Source organism: Mycteria americana, chromosome 9 (genome assembly GCF_035582795.1).
Source record: "Mycteria americana isolate JAX WOST 10 ecotype Jacksonville Zoo and Gardens chromosome 9, USCA_MyAme_1.0, whole genome shotgun sequence".
In the NCBI taxonomy this organism is placed as follows: domain Eukaryota; kingdom Metazoa; phylum Chordata; class Aves; order Ciconiiformes; family Ciconiidae; genus Mycteria; species Mycteria americana.
Genome location: NC_134373.1, coordinates 2,689,153 through 2,713,786, shown reverse-complemented (window position 1 = coordinate 2,713,786; position 24,634 = coordinate 2,689,153). Strand labels below are relative to the sequence as shown.

General features: G+C 46.1%; 1 protein-coding gene across 3 annotated transcripts in view; it reads right to left on the bottom strand.

Annotated features, from left to right (window-relative positions):
* Positions 1-11,234: 11,234 nt before the first annotated feature.
* AGAP1 (ArfGAP with GTPase domain, ankyrin repeat and PH domain 1) overlaps positions 11,235-24,634 on the bottom strand; it is a 386,681-nt gene continuing 373,281 nt past the window's right edge. For all 3 annotated transcript variants that reach the window (XM_075511168.1, XM_075511170.1, XM_075511169.1), the window contains 2 exons: positions 13,083-13,338; positions 11,235-12,603 (listed from right to left, as the gene is read on the bottom strand). In XM_075511168.1, coding sequence (XP_075367283.1) covers positions 12,400-12,603; positions 13,083-13,338 — 460 coding nt within the window. In that variant the 3' untranslated portion in view covers positions 11,235-12,399. The remainder of the gene's footprint in view (positions 12,604-13,082; positions 13,339-24,634) is intronic.

The following is a 24,634-nucleotide window of genomic DNA, read 5'->3' as shown; positions in this document are numbered from 1 at the left end:
CCTTTTTTCTTCCGCCGCTTTAGCTCTCCTCATCCTCTCTTTGGCAAGCGCAAGGAGACTCCCTGGCTTAAAAACAAACAGATCTGGAAGTCGGGGAGCGGAGATCGGTGGGGGCAGAATGCAAATAAATAAGTGCTAATTGCTGGCAGCGGTGCTGCGCGTCGAGCGCGGTTATTGTGACTGCATTTATTGGCCAATTAAGGGCTTTACTGGACGTTAGGCGAGATAAATGACTGCCTGGTGGGTTTCCCAGTCCTGCCCTCGGTTCGTGGTTTTCCTACTGCACATGGAGTTGTTTCACCAGGAGTAACTGCGTTTGCCTAATGCGCCCTCCCAGTAACTCTTGCAGTCCGCGCTCTCGCTCTTTACGGTTGGACTCGATGATCTGAAAGGTCTTTTCCAACCTAGATGATTCTATGATTCTATTATTCTCTGAAGTCACGTTCTGGGCATGGCTCAGGTGGGAATTGCAATGCTGCAGGAATACTTCACCGGGGAGAAACCGCGTTGCATGCTTCTCCTGCAAGCGTCACCTGCCTCAGATCCATCGTAGAAACAGAGAAAAAAGGGCAAGAGGATGAGCTCAAAGGCAGGTGACACCGGGCTCAGAAGAGCTTTGTGTGGCATATGCTGCTCCCCAGCCTGGATTTCTGCTGGGTTTTCTGCAATGAGGTTTCTGAGCAGCACCTCTGGACACCGCTTCCACCTCCTGCCACCAAGTCATCGAGCAACTCGGCATGAGCGACACGTGCTGCCCCTGGGAAGGGCCTCAGGAGGATAAATTGGGCCAAGTCACTCCCAGCCAGGGGGTCCCACTGCCACCCTCCCTCCCCAGGGTAGCGCACAGGGAGGAGGGGAGGGGGGAGGACGATGGTGGTGGTTCTTCCCCACCATCGTGGTTCAGCTGAGGAACCCCTCGATGTGGGATGCTGCAGATGCTCAAAGCTTTCAAGAGATTCAGGGGATCAGCCCAACTGATGGAAGAGAAATCCACTGAGGATTACTAAACTCACCAAAAACAGGCGGCTCAGGAAGACCCTGAACTGTGAACGGTTACAGGCTGGGGAAATACATAGCAAAAGCCCCTTATAATCTGATTTTACACTCCTCCAGCATTGGCTTTTGGCCACAGGTGGAGAAAAAGTGTTGGTGGGGGTGGACCGTTGACCTGGCTCTTTAAGGCTTACTCTTACCTGATATTCATGAAGCATAAAATGTTTGCTTTTGTTTTTCTATGAAAACTAGCTGAGTGTGGGTGAGCTTGGCTCTCTTCCGGAAAACAAAGCTGTTTATCGGGGAGGGTCAGCCCCATCCTACCATCACGTTGCATGTGATCGCTGCGTGTGCCGTCCTCAAGTCGTCTCATCCCATCGCTCCCTTCATACTAGTTTGGATTTGGTGTTAAAGAACAAGTAAGAAAGAGCAAAACTGCCAAGGGAATGACTTTGAGTGAGGGCTGAAAGCATGTGGTACCTACGGAGCAAGTGTCTTCTGGGCTCCGGAGCAGGTTTCTTGAGCTGGTGCTCCCAGCATCCATCAAAGCTAATCCTTTGTAGGCAAGGGTGGGAACACACAGCAAGGCCTTATGGCAGAGCAACAGTCCTGTCTTTACAGTAATTGCTTTTTTCTTAAAAAAACAAAAAAAAAAAAAAAAGAAAAAAGGGGGTTTCCCCCTACTCTTTTCCTTCAAAATCTCTTTCTGACCCCTGTTGCTTCGCAGTAGGATATTTTCTTTTCTTCCGAGGCATCTGTGAATGCCACCAGCTGAGAGCGTTTCAGGGCTACAAGGGGGTGGGCTTGGGGTAGGTGAGAAATGTGGGAATGAAAGACATCCTTAAGTCTGCCCCACCATCCCTGGCACCAGGATCTTCCAGGAGAAGCCAGATCTTAGGAGGCTTGTTAGAGAGAGCGAGCGGCCAGCCATGCCCATCACAAAATCAAGCCCCTTTAGGAGGGGGAGGGATGGATGATTCCTAAAAACCAACACTACTATAGCTTTACACCCAGGGGGAATCCAAAACAAGTTCTCCCACGTTTGAAGTTCACATTTCAAATCCAGACGGGGAGAACACAAAGCACCCACCTCCTGCTTTGGTGCTGGCTGGCTGCGTGATGGGGTTAAACAGGGTGGGAAAACCTTGCAAGAACAAAGGTGTACAGTTGCTGCACGACAGAACGGTGATGTAGACCCCCAAAAAAGAAAAAAAAAACATCCACAAGCAGTCCTGCGGTTTTTCATCCCCCACAGTGCTGCTACAGCCTCCCTGGAGCACTTGGAGAATTGAAGAGCAGAAAAGGAAACAGAAAACCTCCCCCAAACCCCAAACAAACCCCCATCAGACAGGACAGAACTGACAGCTCCCTGCAGGTTGGAGACCTGATGGGATGGGCGATAACCCGAAGAATGAACAAATTTAGGCCAAGGCACAAGCAGACGTAAAAGATAAAACAAAAAAACCCCAGTCCCCTCCTGTGGGCAGTCCCACCCAGTCTGTGAAGGTGCGAGCTCACCTTCCCGTCTTGGCCAGGTCTTCTTTTGAGCAAAAGCCCGCGGCAGCGAGGTCTCCGCTCCAGTCGTGCGTTGGAGAGCCCGTCCATCTTGGTATCGGTTTTGACCGTGCTGCCCCTTGGTATCAGCCCATGCACCGTGTTGGGTGCAAGACCAGGAAAAGAGACGTCCCCAACCCGCTGCTTCTCCACCGCTTACCTATGGCTATCATACCCCCCCTTTGTGCCTCTTTTTGAGGGAAACTCCCTACTTTTCCCACCTCTTCATAGCTCTACTCATTTCTGAACATCCCTAATTTCTCTGTGTCTTTTGTAAGGTGGGAGAAGCACAGATGGCCGAACCGTAGCATTGCTTGTCTCGCTCCATGGTGCCCTTACAGATCTTAAAATCTTACATTTCTTTCTTCACCCCAGGGCACATTATTGAAGTCATCTCCCTCTTTTTCCCCATCAATGCCCGCTTACTGAATTTTATCTGCTATTCTCTCTGCGTACCCACCTTGATACCACACAGCTCTCTTGGCCTTACGTCGTTTTTCCGCAGCCATCGGTATCACTAACCGTATCGCCAACCCATCGAGACACGCTGGTCCTGGCAGGGACCCTTCCGGCATGTGGCTAGTTACCCGGCTGCTCGGGTGACAACCCACCACACCTCTTGCTTCCCTCTCCATCCCGTCTCTCAGCCTCCTGCATTGGGGCAATGTTTTGTCTTCTCCTTGGGCCTACTTGGATTCCCGCTTGCTTCTCGTGATGTACTTGGGCCAAGACTTTTAAAAATGTAAATAAATGTCAATCAGTTGCCCATTGTTCAGGGCTTTAAATGACTTGCTCAGAGAAGCCTAATAGAGAGCCACGATCTTCCTCCAAAGAAGTGATTAGACCATACCATATCATGACCTTAAAGATGTTTTATTATTCTTATTTTAAATGATCATTTCAACCAATTTAGCAGATACAGATGTAACCGTTACTGGCCTAATTCCTTGGATCTCCTCCAGAGACTCTTAAAGCCTAGGTGCAACATTTACTACTCTCTCTTCCTCGGGGAGAATAACTGTTTTTAATGAAAGCTCGCATATTTTTGCTGGGAGATCTGTCATTCAGTTCCTAAGCACTTTCAGAACTCTTAGATATACACCATTACGGTCCGGTTGACTTATTGCTTTTTAATTTATCAATTTGCACCATTACCGGCTCTTCTGACATCCCAGGTCTCGGATAATACTTCATCTTTATTACTGGCAAAGAGTGACAGTATCTCATCATTAATACGAGAAGAAAGTGGGGCCAGGGCAGGTGTATCTCAATAACACGGCAACGAAGACTCAGGCAAAGAAGCAAGCTGCGACGAACAAGTTTTCTTGTCTTTATTAGAAAGAGACCTATACAATATAGCAGCCTCTCTCTGCAGTACTTTACAACTTTTTTTCCTTTTTTATTTTTATTTTTTTTTTTAATTATTCAGAATACTGTACAGCTGACACAAAAATCTCAACGCGGAGAGAGAGGAAAGGGAAACATAATACAAACTGGCATACTTAATCAAACCAAAATCATATGAAACAACAAGCAAAGTGAAATGTTTGTCAATCGGTTTAATTACAGTACAAACAATATAAATAAAGCATCATTGAGTCATTGTAAAACAAACTTGCTGAATGAGGTAATATAAAAACAACAATGAAAGACTTTTTTTGTTTTTTTTTTAATAATTTCCACACTGTCTTGTCATCATTTATACATTACTATTTACAGAAACAGAAAACAACCCCCCGAACTTGCTATAAAGCCTGCCATGTGCTAGGTATCTTCTGCCTCTACCCCAAGCAGAGGTCTCGGGTGTCCCTGCTCACCTGGGCTCCCTTTCTCCCCATCCCAACCAGAAAGACAAACATCACAAAGCAGAAAAACTGAAAGACTTGGGGGCTAAATGCGGCCGAACATAAAATCTAGCCTTTGCAGGCGGTCACAGGGTATTAAGGAATAAAGAAAGAAAAAGAACCCAGCGTACGCATGCGCTTCCCAAAATAAAGGTGCCGACTAGATCGAACCTCAAACCACAGCCTCGCTGAAACCAGGGGCCAAACTCCGACTTCGGAGAGGTCAGGGTGCAGCCCACCCGCGCCCAACTCTGCCACCTTGAAGCTGTTTTGCCTCGGACGTGGGCAAAGCATTCGGGATACGCTGAAACCCTGCCGAAGTCGAGAGGTTTACAGCAGCGGGAGCTGCAGAATCAGGCCCCCGGCAATTCCAAACCAGAGTCCAAAGGCAACAGTTACACAAACCAAGTCCCCGGTGTTTTAAAAGACACTCCTCCCCCAAATAGCCCTTCACTTTGTGCACCCACCTACGCAAGCCGTCTACAGGTGAAAGATGCTCTTGACATTGAAATAGTAAAAGAGAGCTGGACCGAATGCACGCAGTCCCCTGGAAACTTGGTATTTCCACGGAGCAAAGGGCTGTGCTTTCAGCGGACGGGTACGTCCTATTTTCCCCGTGGACTGGCAAAAGGAGCTCAGTAGATTCAATGGAGAATCCAGTTGAATCCCTGGATACATCGGGGAAAAAAAAGTGCTTGGAGGGGTTTTCAACAGCATTTCAAAGCAATTCTTTTGTCACAGGCGCAAGAAGGGGAAACGGAAGATCCTCCCGTCGTTTCTGCGCACCCAGCCACGTTTCCTACCATGCCTTGCCTAGCTCCAGCAAACATCCTTCTCGCCCTGCCAGACTTGCCCTCTCCCTGTTGATTTCCCCTGATAGGACTACAAACCGAAAGCAAGCGTGGAAACAGCGTGAGCAATACTTGGTCAAGTTTTCCCGGACTACTCGGTACACGCAAAGCCTCGGCACTTTAGCTGAGGTTTGTGGCTCCCTCATGGCAAAAATTTTGGGGCCAGAGCTTAATGGCCAAGAACACGTGGAGGGAGGGATGAGGAGCTGCTCTTGGGGAAGGACCCACCTGGAGAATGCTCTTCAGAAACATCTCGCCACCGTCATCCCCAAGGGCCCCACAAACAGCAGCGGGACCCGAAGCATCGCTGAATCAGCTACAGGAAGGCAGCCCGCTGGTCCCGCACTTAAATTCAGCCAGTAAGCTGAGTTTAAAGCAAATTTATATAAAAAAGGACCTCTGAGCAGCAAGTCCTCTGTCCTTTTCACCTTCGGAATCTCCTTCCCTGGTGTTTCCCACAATAACACCCTCAGGGCTGGCGAGCTGGGACTTCTTCTCTCAAGCAAGGGGACCACTTCAGTCCCAGTGGCCAAGTTAAAGGTTTTCTCAAGTTGAATGTTGCTGTCTGAAGGAGCTGGACCTTTTTTAATACCTCTGAGGCAGGTACCTGTGCGAGTCCTGCGCGTCTGACGGCTCGCAAGAGCCGCAATAAGCCTGTACCTTGTGTTCTTGCATTCTCCATCCCTCGAGCAGGCGTCCCCCATCCTGCGCCTGCCTCCTGCGCTCTTGGAAATAGCTGGTCTTACTCAAGCGGGGACGCTTGCCCGTTTAGAAACATCTAACCGAACACCTGGCTCTAGCTATTGATTTTGATTAATGTGTAAATGCGCGCACGTACATTTCCACAATTGCTAATAGCAGTACGTAGAGCATATATGCATATATAAGCACACACACGCGCACCAAATGCAAAGCACGTGTAGTTAGTGGCCTCCATGTGACACCCTGCCTCTACCTTAGGACTCAAACCACCTTGACTGCACTTCACCCACCAATTCAACTCAATCCCCAGATCTGGGAACTCATTGCCAAATAACAACCCACCTTCAGCACCAAAACCCTCCTTGGTGCTGCAATGAGCGTGGGGTTTGCCGTCAGCACAGCTCAGACCCTATCAAGTTGTCTGCTGTGAGGGGTTTTACTCCCTGCACCTTGTCATTCAAGAGGACCCGGAAAGTGTTTTCAGCTACTTCGGTTCTCAGAAACAAAAAAACACCGATCGGTTCTGGAAAACGGGGCATACACAAAAGAGCTGATGGTGCATTCACTGCCAGCAAGCAACATGGTCATCCCAAACGCATGCCATTAGACCTCTGTAAGCACCCCTCCCACCCCCCCTTCACGTTTTGTACATAACACACAGGTAAAAATTACTAGCTCTGAAGCACTGCAAAACAGTCAATCCTTAGTACTGGAAGCTAAACACACATCCAGAAAGTTCATGGCCAAGAGAAAGCTGAAGCTCTGCCTGTCAACAGAACTGACCGCTACCACTTGCGTATGCCACCGGGATTTGGGAGATAGGCGGACATATAGAGATGAAGAGGCTAAAACTGCCAAAATGCGCAAAGGCATTTTTATTTCATCTGCCCACAAGCTAAAGTCCCCCCGAACATTCAGGGAACGATAGTAAACGATGGGAGTTAATTCACCCACGTACTGCTGTCACCTGAACTGAAACATAGGGACCAAGATGACCAGAAGCATGCCTAGTGATTTGGGGCTTAAGATGGCTCTAAGAAAAAAAAAAAAAAACAAACCCAAAACAATCTTTTATTCTCCAAAATCATGCAATCCTCCTCTCAAAACATGAACTATTCATAGCTCCTGAAAAACTTGGCCCAAACCCTTTGAACCTCCCTTTAAAACGTGAGACGCATTCCGTCAACTCAAGGTAACCTGTCATGAGATGAGACCACCCAATATTTACTTTAAAAACTGGCCCACGCTAAACAAGAAAACAAAACCTAGAATATCGTAATACAACAAATCTACCTACCTATAGCTTTGGATATTTGCTCTATTACCTCTATATTTTTTCAAACAGGAGATTACTCTCTAATAAAACCATTCAAACCAACCTTCTTTTCATAGCTTAGAATTTAAGAAGCCAAAACTCATTGCAGAACCTTTTAATTTGGGATAGTTTAGTGTTTTTCTACCTTGAAAAGAACTTTAATCTGGAGCGTTGTTTTTTTTTCTCCTGCTATGCAGCAAACACAAGAACATCCAAAGACGGTTTTCTATGCAATAAATTTTACCCACAAATCACCAAGAATGGAAGGAGATGTTGAACTGAGGATCCAAGACTAACAGCCAGAGATCCCATGTACGCATCGCTGCAGCAGCCACCGGTGGGGAAACAAAGATGCTTGACGATGAGATGGGAACGGGCAAGTTGCCTCCTCTCCAGCCAAGCTGCCCCAAGGCTGGTCCCCAACGCTGTCCCCCTTTACCGTGAGTCCCTCCAGCCACAATGACCATTTGTTCCCTGCTAAGGTGCAAACGTGGCTCCCCGAGACGTTTGGAAAGGGCCCCTTTGGGACCCTCTTGTGAAATCTGTGCTTGTCTCCACTATTACTACTTTATACTAGAAACTACAAATTACTTCATTTTTCCCGATCTCCATACAAATATAAAAGATGAAGCTACCCAAACCCCATATAATCTAATTATACTACATTACAGTGCTGGAGATCATTTCTAAGCCCGTATCTGCATTCCCACCTCTACTCCTCTTCTCCCTACGTTACTCAGCTTCCTCTGGCCAGGGGAAATCTCCAAGTGCAGCTAAAGCTTTTTTGCACTAACACACATAATTTAAGGAAACGGGGAAAAGATGGCAAATTAAACAATATTAATGTTTACACAGGTATTTGGGCATACACTATGCCCAAATGCTTAAAGATCCTCTCTACCTTCCTGGAGCTCACCTGGCTTTCTGAGCAGCACCTAGCCCAGAGTATACCAAGGTTCTTCAAAAAGAGCTTTTCTTCTGCCCCCTTTTAGAAATGAAATCGGAAATCTGGTAATGGGAGCCCTTGGCCAAATCTCTGCACTGGCAGGCCCCTGAATTTTCCCAAGGTTAGATCTTATTTCTTCATAAATAGCGAGGAGAAGTAAACCCTCCTCAACTCCGGGACTATTAAGGTTCAGATGCCAGATATGACACATCCGACTCATCTCTACCGTTCAACAGCAATTAGCTTAAAATAAATAGAAGGAAAGTGCTGATGTTAATAGCAAAGGCTGACTCGCTTCTAGTGTTTCAGCTGTCATGGATAAAGTGCAGAGGAAGGGGGATTTAAAGGTATCGGGGATGATGAAAAGGGTTAAACGGGAGATGCAACAAAAACCACAGCCGCAGACTCCATTCTCAGAGAAAACAGCTTTAGCTAACATGTTTCTACTGGGATTTCTTATTGACTGGATCTCAATTTGTTTTTAATTTGCTCATAACATGCTCAAAGGGTGTAAACAGCCTGGCAACTGGGTTCCACAAAAGCAACGAGAGGGGCTAAACACGAGACGAAGAACAGAAAACAGACGGGTTAACAGAGTGAAAGCAAGGGGAACGATTCCTGCAGGTTCTCCAAGCATCGGTATATATTGCCTGTTTCCGCACCTGGATGACTTCAAGGACATCCTTTGCAAAGTGCAAACGCATCCCCTGAAAAGCACGCAGAGCCTGGAGACCTCGGCTCACAAAGCCAAGCCCCGTCAGGCTCCAGCCATGGAGAACTTCCTCCATCCTCGCTCTCAGCTGTGGGGGAAAGGGCTTTCCCCTCCTCTCCTTCACCATGCAAGAAGAAGATGGAGTCTACGCTGGCCTGATTTCCTTGCCAGGTGGCCGGTCCCGCTAGCTCAGAAGTGCCACACAACTTCTCACAGACATCCAACCAAACCCATTTGAAGAGGGGATGCTGTAGCCAACACTCCCTGAGGCACGGACCCTGGGGCTGGAGCATCGCCAGCTGCAGTGCCAGGGAAGGTCTCTCCTGCCTTGGAGAGACAGCGCTGGGTGATCTCCCATCTTTCAGAGGGATCGCTGCTGCATGCACGAGCGGGTCTCCTCCCCACAGACCCCACACGATCGGGGAAGCCATCACATAGTCTATGCCACTTCAACGTAGTTACTGCCAACGCTTACACCTCCAAGGGAAAACTATGTTTAGGTTAAAAGCAACTGTGCTACTGCTTAATTAAAGTATGAGGTTATTAGTTGGCTAGCCTGGATGTATAATTTTTCCTATAATACAGTGGAATTTCCTCTCCTAAAAAGATTCTGTGTTTCTTTGATGTTTGCCTTCAGAAAATTTTTCTGAAAGGAGCATATAATTCTTCTACCTGAAATCCGCATGACAGCCTGGTTGCCCTTGTTTCTCAAACATCACTCTCAGCTTTGTAAGAGGAAGGTGGCCCAAAGAGAGCATTAAATTATGTACAGAAAATATTTTCAATTAGGAAAAAAACCAGCTCGGAAATGGAACATGCATTGAGAACTTAACGGCAGCAAATCTGCCTACCATGTATTTGAAACATTGGACTTGGCTTTCGGATACAAATGCCCTTGATGCTCCCAGGGGAAGAGCAGGCAGCTATAGCACCTCTGGGACCACGAGCCGCGATTCCTGAATCCCCGCTGCGTCCCCCCGGTAGGGATGTAAAGCTCGTGAGCACCAAGACCGTGGGCTTCACAGCATCCCCTTCAGCTGCACATTAGATGGGTTGTCCCCCCGCTAAGGGCCACCCGTCAGTACCAAAGATCAGGGAGCTGCGTGGGAATGATGGAGAAATAGCAATTACAACAGACACCCTTCCTCAATTGAAAAAAAAAAAATAAATTAGATTATCCCAGTATGAAGAGAATCATACTGGGACATCATTACCTTACTCTGATGCAGCCAGCCTAGGCTGGTTGAAGTAAGATTTCCCCCCTCCTCAAATAGTCAAAGGTCTATACAGTAACAAAGTACAAAATGAGAACACCACCGAATAGGAAAAGCTGGTCAATATTCTCGTGCTTCCACCTTGAGGCTCACTTTTCTTCCACAATTTGGTAATTTTACATCAAATCCTTAATTTTCTGATTTTTTTTCCCTTAAGATAACCAGATTATTTTTTCCTTCACATTTTGTCCACATATAGTTTATTTAGCAACTGCTACGCTCCTCCCATTTGTATGCCAAATGAAATCCAGAGCCCCAAGGAAGAGCACCACCGAAGGCTTGGGAAATACATACGAGCAGGTAGATTTGCAAATTACTATGCTGTGTGCACCTCACTGCCTTCACATAATTGCTCCTTTGCCATCGATTTCAGTTGAGTTTTCAACTTTCTCCGTGATATACCCTTCCCCCATCTTCACATTGCCATGTGCCACTTAAAAGAAATCATTTTTCTGCCTGCCAAAAACCGTACAGCCTGCTTCCCCGTGCCGGAATCCTACTTCGTTGAAAACGGGAGAAGCTGGGATCTGCCCGGTAATACCAAAATAATCAAATCAAGTATTAAAACTTGGAATTCAAATGAACTGTCCAGGCTACTTTCACAAGCCATTTTTCTTCCAGAAAGCAGCCAAGTTGGGAGTCAAGCGCAGCCATGCCCTGCCCGCCGTGGTGAAGGCTATCAATTCTGAACTTAATCAAATCTGATCTTCCCACAGCCAGACTAGGGCTTTTTGTCTTGGCTTGTGAAAGCTTCGTGACTTCTGGAGTAAAATATATTTACAGCGCTGAGAAACAGCCTCTTTTTCCTTTCTAAAAGGTCTCGTACACTTTTTTTTTTCATGCCAAACGTGCCATAATCTCCTCCTGATACGTTCCTCAAAGGCTTGCGATGGAAACAGGAGTTCACTGCTGGGAATATTTTCAATGTACAATGATCTGTAACCCACAGATCCTAACTAGTTGCACATTATTTAGTTCACATCCATTACAGTTTATAAATTAACAGAGATGTCATTTTCTGTACAAAAAAAAAAAAATCAATGCATATTTATGGGTTTTTTATTCAAATAGATTTTACATACATATAATCTAGAGACACAATACAAAAATCTGTATAAGTTAGGCAATGCATCACAGGAGTGACCAAAAACTCAACACATTTACCTTGGCAAAATGACAGAACCTATTTCTGCTGGCTGAAAAAATATTAGCCTTTAATGCGTTTATTAATTTCACTAAACGTACTTGAAATGTTTTTCCTTAGCGGTATTCATTATTCCTTTTTGTGTTTCATAGTTACTCTTATTTATTTTTTCCATTTTGTTTTTACACCAAGGAGACTGCAGTCAAATAACACTCAGCAACTCATTTCCTCTCTTTGGACTGAAAAATTAAACAGATACTAAATTATGACAGTGAATTTAGAAAGGAGGGCTCCAAGGGCTTGAAAGAACATGTCTGAGATAATATGATGCTTCTAAGAATATTGCAATCACATCCAAGCAATCACCGAAGCGTGCCATGTAACTACCTCCTCAGCTAATATGCTTTTTTCTCCGTGATGACTAATCATGTTCTATTAAACAGCGGTAATGCTGGAAGAACTCAACTATACAAGTGTAATGAAGCCAGTATTCTCCCCGGACAGATTAGCTACAACTGATTTGACACATACCATCATAGGAGCTTCAAACCTGACAAACTCTGTGCTTGCTTCTGATTTATGCCGTCAAGCTCTTCAGAGAAGAGAATGAAATCCAGGCGTCGCGTTTGGTAGAGGTGAAATGTACTGATGTGCTTAACTGTCAGTTACGGAAAGTCACCATCTCTCCTTCCTTCTCCTCTCGCTCGCCTCTCCCTCCGCCCCTTCCCTCCACGCTCGGGGAGCCTGCGTCCCCCCCGGGGACGACCGCTCCCCCATGGTCCCGGTGCCACACGCGGCGTGTCCTGCTCAACCCACGCGCTCTCGCCCGCTTGTTTCCATCGTTCGAGAGCTGTCACTGAAACAACTGCTTTCTCTGCAGCCCCTTTTGCTCCTTCTCATCCCCTCGCGCTCTCCAGACGCGCCGTTTCCGGATGGGACAGGGATGTACCGAAGGGAAAAGGGAAAAGGAGAGTTACCAGACTCACAGAGCAGAGCTGTGATGGGGATGGAGGAATATGAGGCTGCGGATGCAATTCAGGTCAGCGAATACACGAGTGAGCTCCTCAGATGATGGTGGGCATCCTTCCGCTGCTGTTGTTCCGGTTATTGTTCTTCCTGGACAAGTTTGGAGTGGCCATGAGGACAAAGCGCTCGTCGGGGCAGCCGTACTGGAGGAGAACATCAATGCACTCCTGGCTGGAGGCCTGCCGGGCGTAGGCCAACGCCGTGTTTCCGTGGGCATCGCGTGCCATCACGTCGACGCCATACTACGGAAAGAAGAGATGTGTTGTTGGAAGCTGTGGTGCCAACAGAGCGTTAAAACGGAGGGAGCGGACTCAGGACAGATTGGTTTGAATGTAACTGAGGATGGGGAGAGGGAGAAGAGAGCAGGCAGGATGCCAGCCTGACAACGTGAGCAGCACTGAGTCACATACATAAAGGTTTCTACGGGGAGAGGCTCATGTGTGGAACAAAATTTGCCATGGTGGTGTTTCAAACACGTGCTAGGGAAATCTCCCCTTCCTCATTTCCTTCACTTTCCATCAAGTAGCAGCAGACAGGCAGAAATATACCTTTTTATCACATTGCTGTCTTTTGAGAGCATGCAATGAGGAACACCTAGACTCGGCACACCAGCAAAAGCTTTGTGGAACCCACAGGAAGGAGGTTTGGGAGGTTCTGCTGAGGGACACAGCCAAGCGAAAGCCAACCCAGCCAGCCCCCTCCCCGGACACCAAGTACTTACCCAAATCAAGAGCTGCACTAACACCACGTTTCCTTTCCTGCACGCCAAGTGGAGGGCAGTGCGCCCATCACCGTCTCCGCAGGTCTCGTTCACCTCTTCCCGAGTCCCGTGGGCAAGGAGCAGGATGACCGTCCGCAAGTCCTCCTCAGCTGTAGCCCGCAGGAGATGCTGGCCCAGAGAAAGCTCCAGGCACTGCAGCGGGGCAAGGAAGAGCTTCTGCTCATATTTCGCACGTATCCAGCGCTCTTTTTCTTCCCTAGAGAAGCCAAAGGAGACAGGTCACTCTAACCCAACTTTGCTGACTCTGTAAATTGGTGCAAGTTCAGCTTCGACTATCGTTATGTTAGCGAACAGCAGTTAACCAACATGAAAATTATTCCCCCTTCAAATTTTTGGCAAGAAAGCCCTCACAGAAACAGTTCATCCAAACCTTATCTTTGCAGTGATATTTGTGTCACCCATCTCATCATTACCGAAGCGTATTATTGCAATGCCTGAGATCCCCTTTGGTGGATGCTGTGCCTATGGGGTCGTAAGATCGCAACAGGCAGGAGGTCTTAAAAAACCCCGGGCTGCCCTGAGGACTGGCAAGAGGTCAGTGCAAAAGCCCTCACCACCATGAAGACCAAAGACAAAACAGGCAGCCTGGTTCCACGTTAAGGTTGTCCTGCAAAATACGTTACAGAAAATGCACCAGATTTCTGTATCTAAGACCAGCAGTAAGACCAAGCAGCTGGGCTTGCATCTCAGACGGGAGAGCAAGCCCTGCAAGACACAGCCTTGCTTGCAGGGGTGCTTTGTCCTTCTATGAGTTGAGTACTGTTTCCAATGCAAAAGGCATACGGATGGTTCCTCTGTTTTTCCAAAATGCAAACCACCAAAACAATACTTTGAAGCACCACTTCCTCCTGACAGGTCAAAGGACTACCAAAAGCCTTCTGGATGCTATTAGGTTACAGGATAACAAGGACTACAAACAAGTCCCTCAGCTCTCCATTAAAAAAATTACCATACAATTATATGATCTAAGAGATCTAGCCCTAGACAAAGTCCCCTTTAGAGGTACCTCAGGTAATCTGTCCAGCCTGTGCAAACCATACACACCACCTAAGCCAGGCAACTTGTTACTGGTGACAGATTTTCTCCTCTGCAGCACAAAAGGCACAGCTCTGTTTACGCCTTTCAGCCGTGTTTACACTGCTCTCCGTAATCTAGTGTCAGGTTAGCCCTAATCTGTTTTTAAATACTTAGGTAAACAGATCCTTCCAACAGCAAATCTGGATTAGTTTTGCATCATTTCCTGGTACATGTGGAGCGACCTTGCTGTGACCTGCCCGGATGCTTTCAGGCACAGCTGCCCAAAGCAGGAGCTTCTCTACCCCACCACAATTTACCTTACAAACAGGTCCAGGGCTTTTTTTTTTTTTTTTAATTTTTTTACCCCCAGAGAAAAGGTGCAAACAGAAAATTAACACAAAGAGCGCTTCGTTTAAATCAAACCTTTGAATGACGCCTGCAAGCTAAAAGACACACACACACACACGCAAAAAAAACCCCATTTGGGGAGCTGCAAATTAACCTTTGATGGCAGGAGCCGATAAACAGTATCATTTCAGGTATTCCAGATGGAGAGGAGGAAGAAAAGGACTGCTGTTGCTATTGCATCTTTAATTCATGTTTTTTGATTTCGTGGTTTTTTTAAGGTAAAAAAACAAACCAGAACCAGTGCCATGAGGAGGATGAAGTAAGATGCAATTATTTACAATGAAATGGGCATTCTGGCAACAGTGCAACAGTTCTAGTCCCAGCATCCACCTAGAGTATCTTCAAGAATGTTTAGCAAACATCTCCTATGTTTTTTAAACATGTACAGAGGTATGGAGAGCATAACCAATATATCCACTACACGATTAAAACATGCCAGACTGAAAAATGAAGTGATTCAACCTGCGCTGTTCTACAACGGTGGCACACACTGGGGCTTAGGGAATTTATTTCTCATACGCCCATACGGCCTAAAGGCAAAATATACCTCAGACACATAACTAATAAAATTTTTTTAGTCAGGAGTCTGCAAATGAATGCCCGCTCTCCCCCAGACCATCTTTTGAGTGATAGTGACTTTGGGCTCCCGTCAGAGCATCGCTTGCTGCGATCACCATGGCTTGAGCAGAGGTCCCTTTCTGTTCAGAAATCAAGCTGTTTCACACAAGCCTCCCACCGCTTCTAACTCATCTTAAACCGTAGTAACACCGCAATGGTATGTACCGAAACAGAGACGACAAATGCCCAGCTCAAGCAGAGGCTTTCAGAGCTCTAGGCTGCTGGTTTACAAATTCATCGGCGTGAATTTCACGTTTGCCGCCTGTCAGGTGGGAGCAGCCCAAAGGCAAGTCGGACCAGGCAAGGCTGCAAGAGAGCAGGACGGACGCTAACAACCCAGTCCTGCTCAGGTTCATCCTACTGTCTCAAAAGGCTGGGAAAAGAACAGAAAACCCCTTTAAAAAGAAATCTAAGAGGAAGGGGAACATGCTAGTGATGGAGAGGGTGCAAATGGTCCTTCCTTAACGCACTCTCCTGCGGTACGACCAAGCAACCCGTCACTGCTCTGCGTCAATGCTGACTGTACGCTCCGGTCGGGATCCACCCCTTGACCAGAGGAGAGCTGATGCGGAGCCGGGCAGCGGCCAAGGAGACATCAGGTCCCTCAGGAGACGCTCGCTGGCGTGGCTGGCCAGGGCAGGACCTGCAGCCAGCAGCAGGCTGTGCCACTGGGCTACGCTCACCTAAAAATTCAACCTCCGCACGTGGTTATTTCACCTCACTTCTGTTTCCCTTTTGAGAAAACCCGCCTCATTTTTCTTGACCACGCAGGCCACCAAAAGAGTCAACTCATTAAGGCCAATTGGAGTGACATTAAGGGTCGTGGTGGGAACACAGCAAACATTACAAACAAAAATAAAGGTGTTTTAAAAGCCTCAGACATTTGGGGGCAGCGTGTCACCGACATCGGCTATCGAATGCGATTTAGATCTTACTCAACTGTACAAACCGGGTACAAGAAAGATACGTCGTTTGGATTTCCTGGTAGAAAACAAAACTTTATCATAGAGGTAGGAGGAAAAGCACGCTCGCCCACGCCTCATGGACAGCCAAAATGTAGAGGAACTGTTTTTGAACGAGCATCTAGAAAGTCAACGTCCACGGACACCTTCCCTACATCTCTGGCACAAACCATTTCATTTTGAACAGGAAGTCCTGGGGAGTTTCCTGGAAGACAGCTTCAGCTCCGCCGCTCGCATTCATCTCAGAAATCCCACCAACAAGACATAAATACTGTAATTGTTTCTCTGATGCCCCAATTTCACTTCTGGGATCCACAGCTTGTCTTGGTCAAGGTTTCATTTCCCCCAAGGAAGGCCGGTCCAAGAGCAGAGTTGTCAGCAGTAGATCACTTAACCTCCCTGCAGTCCCCGGGAGGACCACTGTTCACATCCCCCGTTAGCTAATGAGCTAAAAAATGAATTATTGGAGCGGTCAGCAATAAGCAGGAAGAGGAGGCCCAGTGTTTCATTTCAGCCAGCGCTGACATACCTTTAAATAAATCAACTGAGTAAGAGCACGAGGAAATGCGAGGAAGAGCAACTAACCCGGAGAAAGACACTGAACCAATCCCTAAAAATAAAGGAAACGTACATCGGCTAGTAAATATTTCCCTCCTTTTCCTCCCTTAGCTGTAATCCTGGTAACTTCCACTCTAAATGACCCCCTCAACACCAGAGACTTCTAGTTGTAGTTGTCAAACCCAAAACAAGACTCTTTTACTGAACCTTTAAAATCCAGCAGAGTCCTTTTCTCAGGACCAGATTAAAGCCAGCGTGCTGGCGAGGCAACGTCATCGTGCGCTCAGATGGTCCCGATGATACCTAATGCTGGAGAATGTGTGAGCTGCCTCTTCCTCACGTGTACTAAAATGACTTCTCTTTTCTTCAGTGATCATGCTAGCTGCTATTTTTTCAACGCATATGCACAAAGGAATTAATAGATTATAAACTAGACAAACGTAGAGGAAGAAAAAAAATATAGTTATAAGATCAGACTTTCTTTGAGCCTTTTATCCCTGAAGCTACGCACTCAAACCCAGACTGCTGATACAAACTTCAGACCTCACCGGTTATACAAGGGCCAAATACAACAGAGTAAGACTGCAAAACACTCTGCGGTACCGGGAGAGGAATGAGCTGTTAAGCCTTGCCCAGAAAATACCACCAAGCTCTTTGCTCTTGCGGGAGTCTCCATCGCTAGAGAACTCCAAGTACACACAGTGGTGTGAATAATGAAATCTCTGCCACGGCAGCGATACTGTACATAGGTAAAGGATTATTAGAAACAGATGAAAATTTCAGTTCTCAGTTTATTTTGATCTAATTAGGTGCTTGCTTCTCAAGATAATGTCCAATTATTTAAATTACTCTGCCAGCCACATCACATCATTATTATCCGGAAACATAAATACCGGGCACTGTAAGGGGGGAGGGCTAACTAGGTAGCAGGAGAGAATATAAAAAGCAGATCTGCTTGGAGCACAGCTTTGCTCGAGGAGCTACGCTGCATTCTCCACTTGTGGGTTTCCACCAGAGATACTCGTTTAGGAGCCCACGTCCTACACAGCTCAGCCCCGTAGAGCGCACCGTGTGGCTCTCCCACCTCGCTTAAACACGTGCGGCTTTACACCTGACAAATCCGAGCAGGAGCCTCGTAGCGCTGGTATCGACTCTCCGTCCGACTCCTCCTCGCTCCCCTTCGCCTCTGCCTTCACCTTCACTTGTCCCTCACATATACTTGGCGGAGAGGCATGAAAAGCAAACGTGAAAAGGATGCGCAGGGTGGAAGTAAAAGCTGCGTTCATACGGTGACTCAGAACTGATTGTGTAGACAACAGCACGTGGAAGGAGAGCCTGAGAACTTGCCAAAATTCAACAGCTCCAGCACAAGAGCAGCCTTGTTCTTACCAAAGCGGTAACAAGGATGACAAAAATGTTGTGTCACTTGTTCGTTATCTAAAATTACTCACCATTTGTTAAAAGGCTCAATGAAATTTTGAAAGGTTGCATTAAAAATGTAATGGACAGCAGGTATTTACCACATCAGAGCATCGATTTCCCACCATCAGAAATACCAAACAGGCTCGGTGCAGGCATTTTGAAGTGAAGTTTTATCCTCCACAGCTCCGACAACACTAAAAAGCTCTTGAAATGTTTAAACTTTTCTTCTCTCTTGCTAAAGACAGTAATTCTGTAACTGAGGAGGCCTCTAAATGGTCTCTCTAGTGTTGCCATGCCCGTGCATTGCCATTTCTGGTTGCTCACTGAAGTACAACCGTTCAACGCAGTACTAACCTGGCCAGCTCTGCAAGAGCACTGCCAAATTTTCCTCTCCTGTTGGCCAGCTGACAAGGTTAATGTGTTTCTTCCAAGAAAATGAAGTAAATCTAACCCCTGTATCTCCCGAACTCCTGGAGAGTCCCAGAATGTGCCATTAGCCTTGCGGTCCAGCATGCAAGAAGCATGCATCACCTCATGACCAGCGCTGGGCAGCTGGCTGTGCCGGGGCTTGCCGTTTAAACAAACCCCTTCGCGATGACCCCGCACGCATCCGATAAACCGCATGGGTCGGCGATGCAGCGTTGGGATGGGTAAAGAGAAACATCGGGGTGGGGGGGGTGGGGGGGCAGGGACAGGATTGAAATGTTGAGAAAGGTTCATAATGTTTTTAATTGCAACTAGCAAAGGGGGGAGAAGAAGAGAAGGCGAGAAGAAAGGGCTAGCAGCAAGGAATTTCCAAAGTGTCTTCCTGCCCCAAGCAAAGCAGGAACTGGGAGGAGAGGCATGGAAGAGGAGCTGGGAACAATATGCTGAGAAAACACAGGGGCTTCCTCTCTCTGCAGGAGAAGACCCCACTCTATTGCAAAGTCAGTGCTTAGCAGTTGACTGCTTCCTAGCATGCATGCCTTCTCTCCCCGGCTGCGTTGCTAAGGGGGAAGGCGCACAAGCCCACCGGGGATATATGGGTCCCCGGCAAACAAGAGGGCTCCAGACAGCAAACAAAGACCGATGGGTATTTATTCCTTAATTACGAAAAGCTTTTAAGAAACAGGCCACTGTAAATCCCGCCTGCCGAGGAAAAGGAGGCAAAGGACCAAGATTTATGTGCGCTGGGGCAAAGAGGAAATAAATATCTCTCTGGCTCCTGATCAATATTATGAGTGTTTTGCCAACCTACAGGGTGTTTTATGAGCTGTAAGGACAGAAAGGGATCATTAATAATTAAATAAAGTCAACCTATTAAGCTTATTACTTCTTACAAGTTAAACATTCCTGACGGACGAAGAGCAGCCCTATAGGAAAGCTGCAGATAAGCCAACCCACGTCTTGTCTTGGACTCTGGACCAGGGCTCTCCAGGCAAGCAGCATAGTAACCCAGCTTGGAAATGATTTAATTACCGTCTTTGCCGGGGAAATTACCTGGCTGAGGACAGAGTTCAACCCGCTGTCAAACCTGCAAAGTTTTGTCCACCGGCCAGGAGAGGCAGAGAGAGACAATTCAGTGCCGTAGAAATACCCCAAATGCAAGTTACTTCTCCTACCGTCAGACCTATTCAAGCACCCAAAACAAAACACCGGCCCCAAAAGACACAAATAAAGGCGGTTTCCCATCAGAAGCATGCCCAAAGCCCCTCGCGCTGTCAGGGAGCTGTTTTCTGAAGCTCACAGGTCAGGATCTTCTCCACCATGAGCTCTCCTACTACGTTTTTCAGTTTTCCTTTTATAGCTGTGTGTTTAAGCAAAAACAAAGCCCTACTGTGCCTGACAGACTGAGATCGTTCACACGTGCAAAGCTGAATGTGCTTCTCAAATTAATCATGTCTTGCATGACACTTACCGGTATAATCGTAATTTGGATTCAGCGGAGCTTCTCTGCTTTCTTTGCCCTCTCTTCTGACGGTATCCCCCTCCGTAAGGCTCCAAAATAGCTGTTATTTCTAGGTTTGCCTTCCAGTGATGCCACAGAGTAACCAGCAGCTCTCCCTTAGGTGTTAAAACACCTGCAGGATTTATTACTGCACAACATTAATTACCAGCCTGGCCGAGACATCAAGGTTTACTGACTTCAGGCTTTTTAGATAAATATCCTGCAATTGTGGGCTCTGATATATCACATAAAATTGCAGCAAACTTACGTTTTCATTGTGCAACACTCAATCTAATAATTTTTAAGGTATACTCCATAAAATATATCACACCTGAGATTTACTCTGTATAAAGTTAAGCAAAAGCTGCGTGACATACAACGGCAGGGAATACTGCAGGTACTAAGAAAAGGCTTATTAAGTTGAGAATAAAGATTGCAAGTGTGACAACTGTAAGCCCTGCAAGCTGGTTAAGTCTATTCTCAATACAAATCCAAGCTTTGTCCCGCGCAACTATGTGAAATGAAAACAGTCCCTAGAGATTTAACAAAAAGCCTGAAGAATGCCACAAATTTTACTTTTCCACTAACCCCAAAAGCTCCACAATTTTTTTTTAACAGCATTGCCAGCAACATTTAGGAGGAAAAAAAAAAACCAACAATGGTGAACTCTAAGGATTTCAACCACTTAGCTTGGTGAAAACACTTAAAAAAGCACTGTGAACAGCGGAGGAAGACGGGCTTCTGCCAAGATGTGCAAGGAGAGACCTTATGAGAATCTGGGATACGACAGCCATGAATGACCGCTCCCTTCCACCCACCCTCTGCTGACCAACACAAAAACTACTGAGTTCATCATCCCATTCCTTTTACCTGGATACTGATGTACAAGCATATAAACCTCCATGGAAAATTTAAACCAAAACTTATCACTGTGCTGGCTACCCCCAAAAACGGCTAATGAGTGAGTTATCACTGTGCGGTTCTAACTGCTTCCATTTCGTGGGTGGTCAACCTCAACACTTGGGCGTACCATAAATATTACCTAAAAAAAGCCAAAAGCTGCCCTACAACAGTTGCGTGGAAATGCTAAAACCAAGGCGTATATTTGCTTCTTGCTGGTTTGCAGTAATATATATACATACGCAGAGAATAGTAATTGCAAACATGTATCTAATGCATTTCATTATTCATGTGTATCCATACTTAACCTGATGACTTAAGTGTATAAATCAAATTGCATTGTGCCAGTACCTAAACACAGACTGGAAATTTCAATTTACAATTTGATATACAGTCACTCAGTTTAGAAGATTTCATTAGTTTGCAATTTGTTAACACTAATTTTCTCCTATTGGAAGGCTATACTTAGTGTAATATTATTTTAAATATAGCTCAAGAAATCACTACATACTTTTTTCCTTTTTTTTTCCTCTTTTTTAAAGGAAAAAACACGAAAATTCGATTTGAAATCAATTTTCACACAAAACGTGGAAGTAGTTTTGAACAGATAACGGAACTAACACTGAACTATTAGGAAACGTTTTGTGGCAATGAAGGTAGTCTCTTATCTTTGTTATTTATGTCTAAAAATCTGGCTATTTTCACCCCAAACCAGGCTTCTGCTTTCATATTCATATTAAAGGAAGCTCTTCTACAGTATTCGGGGGGGGGGAAAGTGACATACAAATATTCCAATGCATAAATCTCAATAATCTGTGCCAGGTGAGAGACGGAGCGAGGTAGCCAAGTGAGGTTCCCACAGCCCCTGAGTAATGTGGCATGTAACAGGGGCGTACATCAGCGATGCGCTTTCCGGGGCTCCTCCCGTCACGCGACTATCACAGCGCATTAAGGATACCATAACAGTCGCTGATGTGATCTGCTTTGGAACGTATCACATCATAAACAGATGAGAGAAGAGAAATGGAGCTTTTCCTCCGCTCATAATGCTGTAAAGTGGAGAAGTAGCAGAACTATGAGTGCACCAATGCCTTATAAATAACGGGGGGCGGGGGGGAACCCTCCGAGGCCTGCCCAAGGGGCTGACAAACTTGCAGCGCAGACATTAAAGAGATCTCAAATGAGAGCTCGCTTAGCACACAAAGGTGGCTTCAGTGATCCAAAATGGAAAAAATACGTTGTGGGCTGCAGAAGGGGAACGCAATCTTTACCCGAGGATCAGGAACTGGAAGAGGACAGTCTAATTACAACATTTCACAAAGACCTTCAAAAATTTTCTCGACAATTTTGAGCCTTTACTACCAATAACTCCTATAGTTTGGTTTACAAGGAACAACAAAAGTCCTTTCAGGGGGCTTTAATATTATCTTAATTCCAGCAGAAGCAATAAGATGATACTCTTTGGAGTATTTGGAAAAAAACCCCAACATTACACTGAATTTATATAAGACATAAAAGAGAAAATAGAAGTAATAAACATTGCATTTGACCATAGACTGTGAAGAAAAACACATTTGGAGCAGCAAGCAAATAAACACAAATGCTTGCTCTACACAAGTCAGTAGTGGAAGGCAGGCATGTTTGCAGCTGAAGGTTTAGCGGGCTGGGAAGTACCCGGACCATCCCCGTGGGCAGCACTTCTGTGACCCACGTTCTTCAGATGCTGCAGGGACCTCGCCGCTGTCCGACTCTTCCCTAGTGACTTGGAGTTCTCCCCTCTGCTCCCCTCACCTTCCAATGTCTCCTCATCGGCAGTTCCAAGATATCCCACACCCTCCTCTTCGTCTGCGACACACCTTCCCTTCTCCGCCAACACACCTTTGCCTGTTCCACTACGCCATCTCTAATGGTTACTCCTTCAGCTGCTTTGGCCGCCTCCTACATCTCGCTGGTGCTAAGGACTCTACAGAAATTATTAGTGTCATCAGACTGTTCCGTTAGTCGCATTTTTTTACTGACTATTTTTATTTAGTAAAAATGATGCCTGTCTTGGCAAGTTAGATCTCCTGAGGTATTCTCTCCATTCAGCAAGCGATGGGACTTCCCTCTACCTCAGTTTTTGAGGGCTGCAGGTGTTTGATGCCTTTCTAAAACCACAAATGATAATTAGTTTAAAAAAGGCTGTTGGTAGATCAGCTCACATTTCTGAAAAAGCAAAAGAGATGAAGAATTAACTTGAGTCACTAAGACTAACAAAAGAAAAAGACTTGAGAAATCCTCAGCAGTTAACAGCCACAGAAATCCATGCGATTTCCTCTGTACCTAAGAAATGAAACCTCAGTGTTGGTTTTTTGTTTGCGTATTTTCAACGACGGGACACACAGCATTGGGGTCACCCAAACGTGCCCCAAAAGGCACGATTAGAAATGGACTCGGCTTTCAAAAGACACTGGAGTGCTCAAGTACTGCTGAGGCATTTCTAATTGCACACCTCTGCCTATTAATCACTTGCAAACCTTTAAGCTTTTATGATTTACAAGCCATACGGTTGGTGCTCAACAGTGGGAAACCCACATAAAACCTGACAGCAAAGAAAATCCGCACCGGAGACGCCTGCCAAAAGTGACAGCAAGTTCCACTTTGAGAGCATCTCTGGAGAGAGGTGTGCAGGGATTTAAAAGCTGTGTGCCAGAATTAAAGCCTCTTGCCCAAGCGCTCTCAGTGCCTAAGTGCCCTCTCCCTTTCAGCTACTTCCCTGCCAATCCTTCTTCAGGACACATTTGGAAATTATTTAAAAAAGATAAAATATCCCTAATCTGTTACCAATTAGAAGAAACATGTGAATATTATTTTCTAATTTGTGACTCAGTCTTAAAAGCAAAGTCACCGAAATAATTACATCGGCTCCTGAATATTTCTATTGTGCTCCTGGAAAAAAAAAAAAAAAGTGGGTATGTCCTCTTCTGCCTGATATGCCCCAGGGCTGAATGTATCAATAAGTACATCAAAGCCCTGGACGTGAACTGCCAAAAAATTGTAATTTCTGGTTTGTGGCAGCTGCAGCCCAAGGGCTGCCAAACGGATTAGTTACCTCCTAATGGTCTTTGTGCAACTTGGGTTCGCGGCGAGGAGGTGGGAAGGAGGAACAAGCGAAGGAGGAAAGAAGTTGAACAGTAAACACACGGTGCTCAAGTTGCCCGCTACAGAAGCGACCGATTTCCAACCGGCCATCGACGTACAAGCTCTAAGCCAGGATTTATAAGAGTGGCGACGTAGGCTTCTTTTTAAAACCCAGACGTGGTGCGACTTGAGTGACTAACTCCTGAAAATTGGTAATTTGCTGGTGGTTAGCAGGAGAAGGTCCACCAATGGGAAAGCAGAAGCTGCTAATAAATTTATAGTGCGTTATATGCCAATTAGACCCCTTCAGCCCTTCAAGAGGCAGCGCCACCAATCAGGTTATCATTCCACAAATGTACTCTTTAGAGCTGATCTCCTCACAAATCAATCCTGCATTTAAAGCGCAATTCTCATTAGTATTACCCGGGAATGCACTTGCGAAACAATGCAAGCGGGTATTTTTCTTCTCCCCTCTAAGTGCCCTTCCCCAATGCCTTGTGCACGGCTATTTACTTCTTGTACACAGTCACGTCTGAACTTCAAATTCTAAATAATCGTTT